Source organism: Carassius carassius, chromosome 29, assembly GCF_963082965.1.
Source record: "Carassius carassius chromosome 29, fCarCar2.1, whole genome shotgun sequence".
Classification (NCBI taxonomy): domain Eukaryota; kingdom Metazoa; phylum Chordata; class Actinopteri; order Cypriniformes; family Cyprinidae; genus Carassius; species Carassius carassius.
Window position 1 is genome coordinate 5,842,866 of NC_081783.1, and position 18,910 is coordinate 5,861,775.

Here is an 18,910-nt window from a genome sequence, read left to right on the forward strand (position 1 = left end):
TAATTAAGGTAGGTAATAGCCTCCTAATTCCTCCGCCTTTATGAGGACTGACTGCACACGCTTTTTTGAAGAAAAAAAAAAAACCTTTGCAATTTTACCTCCGATGTCATGGCAATTACTCAGGAACTCAAGATGCATTTAAAACCAATGACTTTGCCCAGCTCCCTTCGTGCATTTGCTCGCAGCGAAGAAATTACTTGCGCTTCATAACTGCAGGCTCTTTATTGTCATATAGCGCATGTATATGGTTCTATTACAGGATGCTTTTGGGAAATCACATCCGTAACATCTGTATTACAGTGATGAAGTAGACTGTGTCTGTGTGTAAATGTGCTCATGCAATGCTCCCAGCGTGGAGTTTTACTGGACAAAAAAATGCTGTGAGCAGCACTTCCTGTCTGCTGTTCTGCAGTCCAAGCACTCCATAACTCACAAACACACACACAGACTGTTATTCACATGCCATTTTCAGCCCACGTTATCTATGCACAGGTGTGAGCACATCAATTTTGCATGCATTTATGGGCTCATATAACTTGTGCCATAAATTTACTTTGTGACCTCATAGCTTGCTTTTATGAGAAACACCTTGGAAATATTTCTGTGCATTGTGCAACATGAACATCACAGGGGACTGTTAAGGTTAAGGTCAGCTTGAAATCAAAATTCACCCTATTTACTTTCTTAATATTTGTTTCTGAGCACATTTTATCAGTACATGTTGTTCTAAAGAGGAAAAAAAATCACAATCCTTCATCAAAATTACAAAATTGATCATTTACTTTTTTAATACATGTTTCTGAGCACATTTTATCAGTACGTTATTTTAAATTAAAAAAGTTTTCATAATCATTCATCAAAATGACAAAACTTGCACTGCCTCGGAAACAACTTAATATGAATAATTAATAGAAACCAATAGGCAGATAGCTACTTATGCATTGTTTCAGGCTACTGTTGTAAGCAATGGAGCCTTTGTAAAAGCTTCCCGGTTAATATAATAAAGTTTACGGCAATAACAGTAAAGTACGATACATTTGTAGAAGTATTACTACTGGGATGCATAATAATGTTCTCAAGGGTGAACTTAATCTTCATCCTACACGTATCGGGTAAAAAGCCTCTTCAGAAATGGGTTCCCAAGGTGTTTTAAGAGGGGCATAGTGCTCCATAACCCACTCCAAACTCATATTTTGAACGAATTTTACTATGAAACAGACACTTTTCATGAGCCAGTCAATTCCTGATCGATGAAATCAAATCTCGCCCAGCATTTTTTGTATTAAATTTGATGTTTCACATGGAAACACATAATATCACAAAAGTAAAATGTGTTGTAAAAGCCATTTGATGTTGACTTCAGAGATGTTCATTGAAGTCATTCGAATACAATTGATCACATGAGTGCATTATCACATAAATGAGTTCATTTGTCACTTGATTCAGTGCAATCTGCTTGCTGTAGAATGTTTAAATGTTGTTCGTCTATCATGTTAGTATGTTGATACCTGCCCTGTGTCATGTCACATGATCATAACAAGTTTGTCTCCTCCTTTTATCTGTCCATTCCTCAGGTCGTCCCCTCCCTCCCTCCACAGCCTCCTCCAGCCTCCTGCCCCCTGCTCCTTCTCCCCCACCCGTCCCCCTTCATCCGGCCCCGCCTACCATAAGGGAGTGTCAAGTGCCCTTGTTGGACAGCAGCTCCTCCCACACCATGCTGGAGCCCCACCCAGAGGACCAAATCTCCCCCAACTCATACCTGCTCCGGGCCCAGCCCTCTACTGGTAAGCCCCTCCCACTCACATGTCATTGGCTGATGCCCCCATTGTCATCTTACTCATTTTCTGTGTCCTGTATTTTTGTCCACTATGAAAATAATAGTTCCTAACACTGTGTTTTAACTAAATGCAATATCAGCAACAAAATGAGTGATAAAAAACGAGTTGTTCAAAACATTGGCAGTGACTGCTGTTGATCATGACGGTGGATATCAGTAACTCCTACTGAAAAGGAATGGTTTTGTCACACTACAGGGAAAAATTTCAGCTTCCTCTGTCTTAGATCTGCATTTTTAGATAAGTCATTCTTAAAATTGTATGTATCCAGATCTGATATTTCTTTTCAGATTTTTCAGTCACTTTTGCTACAGTAGCTACCACATCAGTTATACAGTAGTACAGTGTTGTTATTGTTAACTAAAACTGTTAAAAATGTTTTGTTGTTGTTGTTAATTCAGATAAAGCTGAGATTAAAATAAAATGGAAATATTAGATTAAATATTAGATTAAAACTAAATGAAATTTAGAAATGCTATTTTTGCAAATTAACTGAAATAAGTTGAATTGCTAAAATTACTAAAACTAAAATTGGCAGAAATATAAATGAAAGTTAAATTAAAATATTTAAAAAATGATAAAAGTACATAAACTAAAATCCTATTTAAAATAAAAGCTATTTAAAAATACTGTAAAACTATTTGTATAAATACTGCCATATAGAAATTATACTAAAATAGTATTTTAATGATGCAAACTTACATAAAGTTGGATGCTTACAGTGGAGCAGGTTTGTAATAACTGAAATAATTGTTCATAACTGAAACTTTTTGCCTTGGTTCACACTGAAAATAACTAAACTGGTGTAACTTGGAAGGGTTTGGAAGGATTGCTGCTGTCTTAACAAGGTCTGTCTGGATGGCCCACAACATGGAAGAGATTGGGTTTATCGTTTGTCATTTTGTGGTTAGGACATAGTGTTAGTTTTTGTTTCTAAAAGGGTCATTTTGTTATAGGAATAAAATATATGTATGATGAATGAAGCTCATGGTGACAACAAGTGGATATGAAATCAAACAGCATTGGTGTCCCACAAGGGTGCCGCATAGGAAGCACTTATGTTATGGTGACTTATTACACTTTCACAGGCTGTGTAGAAGCTCACTATAACAGGTCAGACTGAACAGAGTGTGTGTGTGAGTCGTCTTAGTACAGCTGTGCTCATTCAGAGTAATTAATGCTCCGTACGCTGCACAGACCTCCAAACTTTGCCCCACGTCCAAATCTGCAATCCAGGGGATATATTTAGCAGAGAAGAGGGAAAAAAGTTGTTAATGTAATTTCTGCTAGAATATAATCTATTGTTAATGGCATTAGCCTCTCCTTTGATCTGCTATAAATCTTTATTACGTCTGATCAGGGGCCCGAGTTCAGAAGCAACGCGATTATAAACCTTTTAAAATGACATTACATCATGCCTCTAATTGGTTTACTGTTTGCTGCAGCAACATCAATCATTTGCAGACTAACCACGCTGTAAATAAATTCACTCCAACACTGCCAGCTCCACGGCTCTAGAACGACGCGGCAGAAGGATTATGGATGAGAGAAGATCAAAAATTCGAGAGGGGAAATCACAGTGTCTCTCAATGCAGGCAAGGTGACCACTAATGGCTTTGTTGAGCCTGTTAGTATTCTCGTTTTTTCTTCTGAGCTGCCATAAAATTTGCATTTGCTGAAAGTAAATTGCGAAAAGAGATTTTTTTCTTAAGAATCTAACTGATTAGTATTGGAAATATGTCAGCATCTACACAACAGAACAGCAACAATAGTGATGATGATGATGATGGTGGTGGAAATAATAATACAATTATTAGTTCTTTTGTTCTTTCATCACTTTGGTACTATATTAAATTACCCTAATCAAGCTGCAATTTTAATTTGGGAGAAAATATCTGTATATTTCTATATTCTAATCAGCTCTACAAGACACTTTTTCCACTTTGACAAATGCCATTCATTGTTTTTGTAATGAACGGGTCGTTATCGCATTTGGAAAAAATAACTACTTTGAATATCAGATGCTTGCAAATAATTATTTATATTTCATATTCTTTGCAAGTTTGTCAGATAGTTTGCATTTCCTTGATCTGATGACACATTCAGCTCTGAGGAGTTTCAACGCATGCAATTAGCCTGAAAATAAAGCACTAAATAATTAGCTTATTATCATATTGCCTTGAGCTTGGATTTTGTGTACAAGTCTGAGAATGTTTAGTTTTAGTGTGTGTGTGTGTTTTACATCTTGGGGTGTTGGATTGAGATTGGAAATGTGCGTTTTCGTGAGATTACGTCCAATTAAATGTCCTGTGAGCTTGTTGAGGGTGATTGCCGTGCAGGAATTTAAATATCTGGTCAAGTGCTCTAAGTAGATGTTTTTGAGTCTGGTAAGTCTGTTTAATACTGGTTGGTTTTGAATGTAAACATAAAAACTTGTGTGTCTCTATATTTCTGCTTCGTGTTTATTGCAGGTCTGTGCTCCAGTGGGTTATATTGCACAGCTGGACTGCATCTCTGCCAGTGGGTAGCGCTGACACTGGTGGCATGCAGACGGTGCCACAGTCATTACTTGAGCTATTGCAGCTGTCATCGAGGCTCTGTGACTGGCAGCCTGGCTGTGTTAAAGAGAGCTCTCTTAGAAATGTGATGAAATTCAACATAAACGCTTGTAAAAATGAGGACATAGAAGGTTTGAAAACACTTTCTTTTAAATAAATCTACTACCATCCAAAAGTTTGGAGTTGGTAAGATTTTTTTATTCCTTTTTTTAACAATCATTTTGTGAAATTTTACAATTTAAAATAACTGTTTTCGATTATAATTGGTTTTAAAATGCCATTTATTCCTAAGATGAATTTTCTTCAGTGTCACAAGATCCTTTACAAATCATTCTAATGTGTTGATTTGCTGCTCAAGAAACATTTCTGCTTATTATCAATACAGAAATCAGTCATGATGCCCTCTAAAAAAGTCTGCAGATTTCATTAATTTGGTTGCTGATATCGTGATTCGTGGCCTGTATATTTGAAAAACACTGAAGCTGATTTGTGGCATTAGGTGTCTTTCCAAAGAGAGCTCCTGGAAAGAGCCGCTGTGTGTGTGTGTGTAGGAAGGGCTTGTGTTTGCATCTCTTTCCATTTATTATAAATGGAGAGTGTCAGCTAGCTATTTTTAGCAACTTCCAAAGTCACATACTCCTGCCAGTGAAATCAGCTGTAGATCCTCATGCAATGAATTTTTAATCACCGTGTGCTTTGAAGAAATTCTGTTGAAACAATTTAGTTTGGACTGGATGCCCCCTTAAAGCTAATGTTATGCTGTTTTGCAATAGTAATTAAAGACGTGCTCTTGCATAATTGTTTTTTTATTTTTTTAAGTTATTGTTTTTGTATTAGGGTATTTAAGCTTTTGTGCTCAGAACAGAAGGCTGTGTGTGTTTGTGTGTGGGAGGGTTTTAGAGAGGGGTTTCAAAAGCCTGTTTATTTTCAGGCTGATTTGATGACTCTTCTCGCAGACTGTTATTATTGCTCATTACAGGAGGGGATTGGGCCAAAGAGGCTGAATGTGAGGGAAATGTTTCGTTCCGAGCCCAGCGTACAGCTTGCATTTACTTCTGTTACCACCAACCGAGCTGTGTTTTAATTAAACCTCAGAATAAATGTCCAGGAGTTCAACAGCATGACCTCCAGACCAGCTGCTGTCCCTTCACACTGAGGGAGCAGGCATCTGTAAGTGTCTTTATGAGGGATGAGACATTGTACTGAAAAGGGGTTCATTCAGTTAACCTGTTGAGAAAAAGATTAACTAATTAATACGAGTGATCATTTAGGAGAAATTGTGAAAACAATTCTATTTAGACTTGACAGTGCCTTTTAAAGCTAATTTAATTTTATGCTGTGGTAATTAACGATGTGCTGTTGCACAAGTTTTATTATTATTGTTATTATTTATTCATTTAGTTATTGTTTTCGTATTCACGTGTTAGTGAGAGGGACAGGATGTATTAAAGGTGGTGAAGAAAAATAAGGGAACTGTGGAAGCTATTTAGTTTAGACTCGACACCCACATTTAAAAGCTAATTTCATTCTGTTTGCAGTGGTAATTAAGGGTGTACTATTGCATAATTGCTTTTTTATAATTATTGCTTTTATATTAGCATGTTTGTGTTCTGATGAATAACACAATAATGCAAACCTTCAGTAGGGAAAAGAAAATAATGCCCTAAGAGCTTTATAAAAAATAAAAAAAACTGCAAAAACCTCTAGATCTTCCTCAGCAAAATCAAATTTCAGGATTTGTTTATAGTAAAATGAATTAAGTTAAAAACTGATTTTTTTTTTATTAGGTTACAAAGTAGGGCTGGACGATTATGGCCTAAAATCAAAACCTTGATTAATTGAACATTTTACCTCGATTACGATTAATGAATGATTATTTTGTTTCGGTTTTGTTTGTTTTTTTTGCCCTCATAGTTCACTGACAAGGTTTGTACTGTAAATATGATTGACTATCAGCAGTTATTTTATCTATGTTCGTAACATTTCTTACTAGGGTTGGGTATTGTTTGAATTTTATCGATTCTGATTCTTATAGATTCCTAGTTTCGATTCCAATAAGATAAAAAAAATCCAATATAAAAAAATTAAGTCAAACATTTAAATGTCAAACATTTTTACAAAGCATTCTGTTGCAGCTGAATAACATGAGCAAAAATAAGCAGCCTACAAAACACTGCAAGAGGAATTTTGCCTGTGATTAAAAAATATATATCATAGCAAAAACAGCTAGATTAATATAAATTTCAAATATTAAAGTGTTAAAGACAAGTAATAAGATAGGTCAGTAATAAGAAAGGAACAAACAAATCAATTAGCAATATCATAAATAAATACAACTAAACTAAATTTCAGGTACAGAAACTGTAATTAAAAGTTTAAAAACACTGCATAGTTTTCTTTTTATAGATAAAATAAAGATTAATCAAGTAAAGTTATTAAATATATTCAGTCAAGATCAGTGAATGATTTTCTTTTGTTCTTTGATTAACATTAATGACAGGCAGCGCGTTTATTAGGCTGTTGTCTCTTTAAGCAAAAATACTGCACGTGTGTTTTCTTTCTCATCTGTTTATGTTCACGTAAGACAAAAACGGCTGTGTTTATGATGATATACTGATGTAGTTTTCTGTATCGTAGTTTTGACTCAGAACAACCTTTTCTACAGTTAAAATACACAGAACAGTCCGAGAACGGACACAAACCGGGAACCCGCAGCGCGACCGCCGACCGCTGCTCTCTGTGCACACGCTTCTGCTTCATGTGCGCTGCACACAAACATGCTATAATCAGAGGTGGGTAGAGTACCCAAAAACTGTACTCAAGTAAAAGTAAAAGTACTTCTAGAAATATTTACTCAAGTAAAAGTAAAAGTACTAGTCTTGAATAGTTACTTGAGTAAGAGTAAAAGAGTATCGGATAAAAAATCTACTCAAGTAGTTAGTTACTAGTTACTTTGGGTCATATATACTGAGCCTATTTTTATTTAGATATATAGATAAAATGTATGTAATGTATGTGTGTGTGTATAAATGTATATATTTCATCATCCTTTACTCCAATTTATGTAATTTATTATAAAACCCTGTCTGTTTACTTAAGTAACAGATATAGGTGTCATGCCATAACATATTTTTAATACGACTGACTTTATATTAAATGTGAATTTAACATTGAAAGTTAATGTGATTTAAATATTGCTACTAATCTTTCATTGTTCAGAAAGAGAGCAAATAACATTTACATTATTAAAGATAATTTTCACTGACAGTCTAGATTTCAATCACTCTCAGAAACTCCCATTAAAATCACTGAAACTGTTAACACTGTGAAATCAATATCTTAATTAAAGATTCGTACACACATCTGCACTTTGTTGTTCCTGCGAGAGAATTCGCCAGAAAGAGGTATTCAGTCAGTGAGCGAGTAAAGGAAGCACCGGCATTTTAGCGATGACTCATCTGAACACCTCTGATTGGCCAATGCTTTAATAAGCTCAAAAGAATCATGTGTGATTGGTTATAATGCGCAGCGCTGTATAAACGCATCTATCTCTGGCTCAGCGCCAGCAAGCGATCACAGATCTGAATTTAGCAGCTGACTTGCACCAGTGTGATTGTATTAAAATTAATAAAATCTTAATCGGCTATTTTTTGTCTTTTGGAAGCTTCATTCAACTTGACTCCCCTCTGTTATAAGCCACACACGTACAACAAACTAATGTCACAGTGGTATCATGTACTGTAATCGAATGTAGCCCAAGTTATTACCTGTTAAACAGTAGACAGCACACGCGGTGTTCATCTAATAAGGATCTCCATCGCTAGCAAATAATAACCTTTGCAGATTTCAATTCAGTGCAGTTCCAGCCACGTTTTCAACGCTCTTTCTGTTCTTAAACGTTACAACTCCGAGTGAACCACTTCAGACGCTCAGCGCGTGCGGCAGGGAACTGAACGACTCATTCAAACTGATTCATGAACCAATTCACTCGTTTGCCAATTGGTTTGATCAAGCCTTTGAACAGTATTGACTCAAAAGAATGAATCATTCGCGAATGGGCATCGCTCATTGCCCAGAGAAAAGTAGACGGCGCGTTTGGAACAAACTGAAGCATTTATAACATTTATTGCATTAAGATAAAGTAACGAGAGGAGCGTCGCCCACAGTAACGAAGTAAAAGTACAGATTTTCCCCAAAAAATTTACTCAAGTAAGAGTATAAAGTACCCATCTTTAAATATACTCCGAAAAGTATTCGTTACCCCAAAAAATTACTCAAGTAAATGTAACGAAGTAAATGTAACTCGTTACTACCCACCTCTGGCTATAATAAGTTTTGAGATTCTTGAGCCCTGACAACTAATTTCTGTGTTCCTCTGTGCGCGCGATCTTCATAGCTACTGTTTATATGAGTGTTCGTGCCACAATGCAGCTGCGCGAACATGGGAGCTAGATATAAGAATACACATCCGTTCATCTAATCGCTTGAATGTCCAAACCATAAAACAAATACAACTGACAAAGTTTCGTGAAGACGCAAGGCTCACCGCTCATGCGCCATCAGAATGTGTTGAACCGGCGTTCACCTTCGTGTTTTGCTTTTATGCCACTGACTGGAGAGCAGAGACATGTGGCTACACACGCGCTAGTATGCTTTTAAGGGGGAAGTGTTACCAGGATTAAAAAACCGGAATAACTGACATGGGAAAATTACGTCGGTTAGAGGTTATGAATTTCGGTTTTGATTATTTTTCGATTAATCGTCCAGCCCTATTAAAAAGATTGTATCAAATTATGGATCTAATATGTTTTACTCTTATGATCAAGTGATTTACAAATGCTTTGCAAGTCAGTTTAAACCAGTTCAAAGAAATTAACTCACAAATGGGACTGGTAAAGATGGTAACACACAGACTTTGCAAAGCCGTTTGAATTTCTGTAAGATTTAGGCCAGTGTTCTGCTCTTGTGAGAGTCTCTGAAAGAAAGCAGAAGTCTTGACGCCTACTGCTCCTCTTGGCTGCGGCTGCTGTGCGGGCATCCTTCCTCAGCATCCAACACTTGCGCTGAACCACAGAAAATATCAATAAACATTTTTACTGAGGCTGGGCCTGGAAAACAAACATGGTGGCTTTCTGTTCCCGCTGCCAGTGGGCCTCCAGAGCTCTACTGTGAAACTAATGCAGTGTACTGAAAGCCAATTGCATCCTGCTCAGCGCCTCCGCTCTGCTCTGCCCGGCACAGGCATGGTCCCAGAAAGAGCAGGGGGTGGGTTTAAGTGCTAACCTCAGGCAGGCCGGACTGTGTGTGGGGATCTGCTTTTAGTAAGAGCGAGCTGAACCATGTAGGTTTGGATCTGTGTCAAGCTAGATGACCTCCACGCTGCGCTATTGAGACTGGCACAAAACTCCACTATGCTTTCAGTGTTTTCAGACACACACACATAATCCTCAGTGCTTTGGTGCTTAAGTTGTAGGGGTTGTACATGTTTCCAGTGTGAGTGTAGTAGTGAACTAATGCGTAGCTCTCTTAGCCTGAGCACATGTGAGTATGTTAGCACGCAACTGTGAGTTCAGTCAGATCACATTACTGTGTGTGAGTAAAAGTTGGAGTGTTTTTTTGTGCATTTGGAAGCAAAATGTCTGCTATCTGTCTTCCTTTATAAATTCTGTATCTATTGATTGCCTGGAAGTTTTATTATTCTATTTGCTAGGGGTTGCTATTAATGATGTTGTCATATCAGGTTTTTGCTGGAATGTTGAGTGTAGAATAACACACTTTAGTTGCAAATTAAGTGAAAAAAAAGTGAAAGTGATGTCCCATACTCGGAATTTGTGCACTGCATTTAACCCATCCAACTGCAAACACACAGAGCAGTGAAAACACACCTGCAGCAGTGAGCAGCCATTGCTGCAGCGCCCGGGGAGCAGTTGGGGGTTCAGTGCCTTGCTCAAGGGTCTCACTTCAGTCATGGTATTGAAGGTGGAAAGAGCGCTGGTTATTATTACAATCCCTGCCTGACCTGAGACTCGAACCCGTGACCTTCCGGTTACAAGTCCGACTCTCTCTCTCCATTAGGCCATGACTGTGGTTAATATGGCTGCAGTGTTCAAAACAACAATATTCATATGGCAGTGTTGTAAACAAAGAGGTCTGGAATACCTAGAAAAACCTTTCCATTAACAATTGCTCTGCTGGTTTAGGTTATGAGAATTATGTGTTTGGATCTCTGCTAATAGGCCTTTAGTTCTGCTGGCAGGAAGTTTTGAGCCAATCATCTGAGCCATAAATGCCATGTGACTTATCAAAATGGCAAAATGATCAAATCTTTACAATTGACAGCAACTTTAGAATGGTCATCAATGGTGAAATAAAGCAATAATCCAAAAGAAGCCGTGGTTTACAGTGTTTTATAACAGCTAGTTCACTTTTAAAAATAAAGGTGCTAAAAAGGTTCTTCACAGCGATGCCATAAAAGATCCATTTTTGGTTGCACGAAGAACCATTCAGACAAAGGTTCTTTAAAGAACAGTCTCTTTCTTACCTTTTTATAATCTGAAGAGCCTTTTGTTGCAAGTGATTGCCAAGCATCAGAAAGAAACCGCAACATACACACTGGAACAGGTGTATATTGGAGAGTTACTTTGGAACCACTTCGAACGTGGCTCAATCAATCTGAATCGAGGACAGCTGTCCGTTTTGTAAGATGCTTTTTGGAGCCAGATGATGCAGTTCTGGCATCTACCAGCAGGTGCTAACTGGACCATGCCTAACCCTGATTGTAAAATGTATCCTATTTCTAGGTGATTATGTGCCGAAATAACCTTCATCTTCCATTTTATTGCTGTCGTTTACAGCATATGTGAACAGGAAGCCATACTCGACCGGCCCTCTGCTGGGATGTGTCGTATATTGCGCCGTCTAGCCTCACTGCAATCTGCCGAGAGTTGAATCTTGGCACTCTCAGTGGTCAGAGAAAACCACCGTGTTATCAGTGAAAATGGTGGGATGGGTTGGTTGTATAAGAATATAAGAGTAGGAGGTCTCCGTGGCTGTTTCCTAATTACATTCTTTTATTTATTCACAAGCGTTTTCCACTAAAATCACACTCTCTTTTACCTCCTGTGGTCCAGGGCCTCTCTCCGATCTCCTTTATCATCCCAAATTGACATTTATGTACTCACTCCTATGGTTTCTGCCGCTAATGTCCAGCGTTTTATTTCAATTTGTGTTGGTGTCTGTGTGCTGTTGTTGGTTTAACTGTAGCCAAACAGGGGGATTGGATTTTAGCTTTATCCTTGAATGTGTCCTTGGTACATAACTGTCTGATAGTTTGTGCAGAGGTTTCAATTGTATAGTCTCATCTCATTTTTAGTACAGTTTCCAGAATAATACATGTGCATCAGTCAGTCTGTTTATCATAGGCATCAATTAGTTTCATTAAAAAATTCAAACCTCGATTTTCCTCTAAAGTAAACCTTCAATTACTCATTCTTAAAATAAGTATGTTTGGCTGTATAAATCTGTCAGTGTCCTAGAGTAAAGGAGACATGGAGAGTGAAAAGGACAGCGATTACTGTGCGCTGCGGGGTGTGAATTTTTACCCTCACACAGACACACACAGAGCCTCGACACAGCTATTTCATAGTCGACGCGGGATAAAAGTTGATGATGCGTGCAGAGGTTTACGAATGAAGAATGCTTCTTCATGAATATGGAAGGGCTGACAGGGGAGACTACAGTGTTTCGCCTTGACCACAAGTGGCTTTTGCATTTGTTGTTTTCTCCAGCTTTGGGCAAACAGTTTTTTCCTTGTTTTTTTAAAGCCAGTTTTGCAGGTAAAAGTGCAAAAGCATTTGTAAAAAAATAAAATAACAAAAAATAATAAATTAAGTGAAATGCTGTTATTTTATCATAATGCTGAAATACTGTCCTTCAGACTTTATTCATCAAAGAATCCTGAAAAGCACATCACAGAATGATATAAACATATATGTACTAATTAAACAGTCCTTTTACATTGTAAATAATATTTGATATTATTTCTGTTTTTAGTGTATTTTTGGTCAAATAAATGCATTCGTTGCATAAGATACTCCTTTCAAAAATATTAAATAATTATGCCATCCCCACACTTTTGAATTGCAGTACATGTTTATTAGTTACTAGTTACCCCCCAAACTTCCCAACAGGCATTTAGGGTTTTAATTACTTTGCTGTCCTTAAATGTTTCTTTGCATGCATATTTATGTGTTTGTGACCTTGGGTTTGTGTACACATTTCAGGAGGGTGTTTGAGTGTGTATTGGCAGATGCTAAATGTCTCTCTGGGGTTAAGAGTTCACCCCCCTCCCTCCACATTGAACATCTGTACACTGCCCTTTCTCACCCTGCACCTGGACCCAAAATCAGGCCACGTCTTCCAGATTCACTGTTATAGCAGCATGCTGACGAGGACTTTTACTCCAACCACAGGGATCATGCCTCTAGAGAAGAAGAGGCATTCATCTTGTGGCCCCAGACAGCCATACATAGTGTTACAAACAAAAGTACACTTAAACAGAAGTTAACAATGTCCAGACCTATTTCCAGCACATCTTATAGAGCTAATGAGAGACAGAAACTAAACTTTACTTCACCTTAGCACTGCAGGATCACCTTTATAGTTATGCTCTGCAAACTTGGAAGAAACTGAATGTAGGAGAGAGTGGGATAAGATGTGTGTGTTGGTGGGGGGAGGTTGCATCACCTCCTTAATCTAGTATTTTGGAAGTTTCAATAGTTTTCATGTCCAAATAAGTGTTCTATGTGGCAGGTGAATTTAATTTTATATTAAGTATTGTGTAAATGTGTACAGTTCAAAAAGTATATATGATACTTGTTGCTGAACTGCCAGTGTATAAATCAATTAAATGATTCAAACATGAATATTAAATGAAATGCTAATATCATAACCTGGAATGCAGGAAATATTCTATACAAAATACTGAAAATCTTCAAAATCTAACCCTGTTTAACATGTTTTCCTATGAGAAAAAAAAGCTTTAGTAAATTATAATTAAAATTATATATAAAAAAAGTCAAAATTGACACGTCTAAATTATCATATAAATTGTCTAAATTATGATAAAAAGATAAATTGTCTACCAAATCATATTTGTTTGTTTGTTTATTGTGTATACTTGCTTATTATTTCAGTTCATCTGAATATGTATTATTATCATTACATAATGCATTTAATTTGTATCTCATGCCTCAATTATTTTAGCCTTGCCTAGGGGTCATTTAAAGGGATAGTTCACCCAATAATAAAAATGATGTCCTCATTTCCTCACCCCCCATGTCTTTATGAGACATTTTCCACAATATCTTTCATCCCTCAGTGCTCACTGATTACAGATCAGAGTCTGAGTCATCAGAGCGTGTCACCCCTAGATAAAGCCATAGGACCGCTGAGCTCAGATCAGTCCTCAGTGATCTTTAGACAGGGGGTCAGACCCCATCACCCACCCAACTGTGCCTGAGCGCCATGATCTCTCCCAATTCCCAGCACTCAGGGACCGACTTTACACTCATTCCATGTTTGATCCAGCAGTGTTACCATTGTAATACAGCGAGAAACAGCAGATTACATGGCCAGGCCAGCACTGATCCACTCTACTTACACACACACACTTGATCTGTACTCCTTTGGTTGGATTTAGTTTGTAACAACAAACTCTTGACGTTGTATTTGTCAATACTCTTCGTTCATGAATTTAATCCCCCGCACATGCACGTTCTTCTCTCATAGTCCTTGGCACATGCACGGTCTTGTGTTTAAAAAGAAAAGAAGAGGATAAGAGGAGAGAGAGCGCAAGAGGCTTTTTACTGTTGCAGATTTAGTGTCTCGCAGAGCAAACACTTGCTAAACAGAGGACAAGCAAACAGAAAATACAAAAATCTTTGGTTACATTACTGATGAATTGAAGCTTGCTACAAATCTTATTTCCTGTGTATAAAATAAGAAATGTATCTCATTGCATAGCCAAGGGGCAAAATTATTTTAATATTTCTATTTTTTTTTTATTATTATTATTATTTATTTAATTTTTTAAAGCTAACTGTTATCCATTTGCAAAATTACACTAGGAGTACTATGGTAAGTATCATGGTACTTTGCATTGTTATTGATTTTATTTTATTTTTTTACTCAATATTTTGACATTAACCTTGTCATTAAAATTAGCTTCTAACATGGTCAAAAAATAAGCCTGATATAGAAATTGACACATTGACACATTTTTGTTCTTGTTTTAAACAAAAACTCACTTAAGATTCAGTGAGTACATGAAGACAAAATTTTCATTTTGGGGTATATCTTAATTTAAGAATGTTTGGATGTTTGTACTGGAAATAAGACAGAAAATCACTTTTTTTTTTTTTTTTTTGCAGTGCAGTGAGCATGTGAGTGTCTTCTTAGGCCTGATTCATGCATTCCTTTAGCCAATCTGCTTGTACTGATCAGACTCCTGACAGCAATAGACAGGGGATCAGGCTGTGGAGCTCGCTCTCAGGCAACTGTCATGGATCAACAAGCATGAGATGGGCAGGCTGAGAAGATGGAAATGGTTTTGGGTGCTGGTGGGAAGGAAACCTGGATTGGGAGGTTCATCTTTATTGCATTACTCCGTGTTTCATGGGAAAACATTATTAGGAGCATGTTTGATGCTTCTTGACTGGCCTCCTCCCCGCTCTCTATTTTAGTTTTCCTCTGATAGACAAGAGTAATAAATGTAACATAATAGAGAGATTTGTTTTCTTTTTGCTTTAAAATTACATGCCAGACGTTTCCCGAGCACCACAGGTTACCTCATATAAAGCAGCCCTGAAGTGAAGAGCCTCGCACCGCAGTTGTGTCCGTGTACAAAGTGTTTCACGGTAAAAGAGTCAAACAGAGTTGGTGCTTCCTACAGATTCATGCACCGAATTCAAGCTGAAGTAAGGATTACACTGAGCCAAACAACGTTAATTAATGCTGCTTCATGAGGTTCGAAAACACAGCATCCAACAATGCCGGCGCAACTCAAAACGAGAAGACAGGAGTTACCTGTCTGACAAGCGTCTTAACAACCTGGGTGGTTGAGTGTTTTAGGGGCTTCCTGTCATCTCAGAATGTCTGCATGTGAATTTGGAAAGAAAGAATAACAACACAAACAGCTTTGGCAGGCTGTCATCACTGAGAGCGTCCTTTCGTCCCTGATTTGATGTTTATTCTGATTGCACTTCACCCTCACAGTGCCGTTATTTTGTTCGGATTTCCTGCATCGCTTAACACAGTTTTTGACATTGCCGATTGCTAATTGATTGACAGTCTGATGAAAGGGTTTTTCAATCATTTTTCCCCAGGAGCTCCAAACCATCACAGCCAGTCCACCCTGCGGCCACCCATCCCTCCACCGCACAACCACCAGACGCTGTCGCACCACCAGTCCTCTGCCAACTCGCTCAACCGCAACACACTGAGCGGCCGCCGCAACCCCATCCATGCCCCTCCGTCCGTCCCGGGCGAAGGACCCACCACCCCCGAGTCAGTGCAGCTGCAGGACAGCTGGGTGCTCAACAGCAGCGTCCCACTGGAGACCAGGTCAGTGACCAATTTTTGCATACAACACATCTGAGTACGTTTCCCAAAAGCGACTATGGGTGCATATCAGGCATTACCAATAGAATGTACCAGAACTGGTGAGCATAATTGGCTAATGATGCTCTTTGGAAAAGCAGCACTGTATAATTAAGAAGTTAACAATGAGTAGCTTAGATTTTAGACACGATATGAGTAATAATAGACAGAATAAGTATTTTTGTTTATCATTTTGTCACAGCACTCCTGAAACACTGTTTCCAGTCAGTTTGGAGAACTAAATCTTACTGTCGTATAAATGAAAATAAATGACAATTTTGCATTCAAGAAACTTCACTGTCACACAGTGAAAGACACAGTGGTTAGAGAAACGTTTCTCACAGAAAGGAGCATACTAATAGCAGGTTATATCCTAATTCTGACAAAACAATCTCTTTGTGCCCCCCAGGGAGCAAGATTATTGAGTGCAATGTGACAGAAATTGTCTCAATCCAAAGTGTTGCTTTTATTAAAATTCTAGGAGTGTTATTAGTTGGGTGGAAGCAATTTAGGTATTTTGACAGGTCTAGTCATATGATTATTATTTTTTTAAGCTATTTCTGCATTTAATTCTGTAATTTTCTAAAATTGCAGAAGTAAATAAATAGCTGTTTTTAAATGTAAAATTTAATATGAAAACAGTGCCTAGATCTGCATTTATTTCCGTAATTATAGACTATAGTATTACACAATATAAACAAAAGTTGTTGTTTGTTTGCTTGAAAGAAATCTCTTCTGTATGTTTTCCAAAACTGATTTTATTTGATTGAGGCAATAAAAAATTTAATTTTCTCCTGTGATGCAAAGCTGAGTTTTCAGCAACCATTACATTTTTCTTTTATATGTATTTAGTAATTATAAATGTGTCCTTGATGAGTTCTTTCTTGAACTTTTGAATGGTAGTATATATTAGGGTAGTCATTTTGACCAATTTATCTCTATTTTTGTGCTTGCAAAATATGTAGTACTATGGTATGTGACTTTCACGCTCAATAAATTGTGAACCAAACATACACTAGTGTGTGCTTACAGATTACACATACACACTGTATTATGCATGCAGGGCTTTTAGAGTATTAGCATTCATAGTTTCCTCAAATACAAATGCTCTGTCTCTCATGCGTACACATTCACTCACCCCTGTGCCTCAGCTTTCTCCTTCACTCTCTCTCTCGCTTTTTTCTCTGTATGTTTCTTCTTCTGGCTAGAGGGTCACCTCCTCTGTTCCCAGATCAGAGAAGCAGCATACTCGCATGCACTATTCTTGAGGCCGTGCTGCATGTTTAATTCACCAGGACAGGTCTCAGGCCTGTTGGAAGTGCAGGTTCCTGACTGGCTGTAAATAAGGCTGCCCTGTATGTCAGCATCAGGATGAGAGCTCTAGGACTGCTATGTACAGGATTGGAGGTTATGTTCAGTTCAGGGTCACCCTGTGATGCACACATATACTGACAACATGCATGTGTCCTCCAGCGTTAATTGTCTGCTGTGTTTGATTGACTTTTTTGTGCTGCTGATTATGTGGACACGCCCACCGGCACCTTCCACATCAGAATTTACCAAGAAGATTTTTTGTGTGGTCTGTGTTAGGTCTTTTCAATCTTTAAAGATCCAGAGGCCTCCCCCCAGCCAGACTCTGAGCCAAAATAGGGACTCTCAGTATTAAAATGCTAATTTTCTCTGTAACGCTTTATAATAACGTTCATTAAGAACATTAAACTTATTATAAAATGCAAATAGATCTTTATTTAGAAATTGGTTAATAAAAATGCCATCCAAATTTTAGCTCTTTATGTTTTATTTATTTTCTGCATGGACCCCCTGGAATGCCCTCAGGACCCCCTGAAGGTTGAAAACCCTGTGAGTTTCCAGTGGGGGGAAAACAGCTACAATACACAACAGAATGAAATATCAGAGCAGAAAACCTAGTGTTTTGTTTTGTTCACGATCTTGCCATTAAAAATGAGTACCGTTTATAATGTTTAGAATTAAGATGTTTGTAAATGCAATTTATTAAGCTTCATTATTTCAAATCCTTTATGCTCATATGCTAATAAATACAATTTGTGCCCTTTTTAATTAGTCATTCTCACATTTCACTGGATTTTAATTTGAATCAATGCTACACCTCAAAGCATATTTCATTATTTACACATTCACACACACTAACCTTTTTTTTTTTTGGTTTGTTTTGGATGTTAAAGAAATCTCTTATGCTCTTTTCAGCAGATTAGAATGATTTCTGAAGGATCACGTGACACTGAAAACTGGAGTAATGATGCTGGAAATCCAGCTTGGCATCACAGGATTAAATTACATTTTTAAATATATTCCAATAGAAAACAGCTATCTTAAGTTGTAATAATATTTGTAGAATATTACTGTAATTTTGATACATAGATGCATGTCTTGATGAGCATAAGACTTTCAAAAACATAAAAAAAATCTAAATGATTCCAAACTGGAGTCTGTATCTATGTATGCATATATATTACTATTTCTAAAGTACTATAATTGTAAATACATGAATTAAATCATCTATAAATGAATTGGTTTGTAAAATCACTCCAAAAAGCATATGCTAAGCAGCACCAAAGCTGACAGGTGACAAATGATGATATTTCTTAAACTATTCTTGTCGGGAAACTCCAGTGGGTTCCAGCATTGCATTCCATCCTTCGGTTCTCTGTGCTGTCATCATAAATCACTGGAAGTTGCCAATGTGTGTAATATCTATCGGCTTTATGGCTGGGTAATATTAAGACAGCTAACTGGCACTAGATAATTGTCACACAATCCTTCCTCATTTGCTCACAAAATTATGAAGTGGCCCTAAAATGAAGGCCTGACGTTCGTGGA

General features: G+C 37.5%; 1 protein-coding gene across 5 annotated transcripts in view; it reads left to right on the forward strand.

The window, feature by feature from the left end:
• tenm2a (teneurin transmembrane protein 2a) overlaps positions 1–18,910 on the forward strand; it is a 397,797-nt gene that overhangs the window by 305,836 nt on the left and 73,051 nt on the right. For 4 of the 5 annotated variants that reach the window (XM_059515536.1, XM_059515537.1, XM_059515538.1 and 1 more), the window contains 2 exons: positions 1,575–1,784; positions 15,778–16,015. In XM_059515536.1, the coding sequence (XP_059371519.1) occupies positions 1,575–1,784; positions 15,778–16,015 (448 nt within the window). The remainder of the gene's footprint in view (positions 1–1,574; positions 1,785–15,777; positions 16,016–18,910) is intronic. The other variant, XM_059515540.1, reaches the window with a different exon arrangement.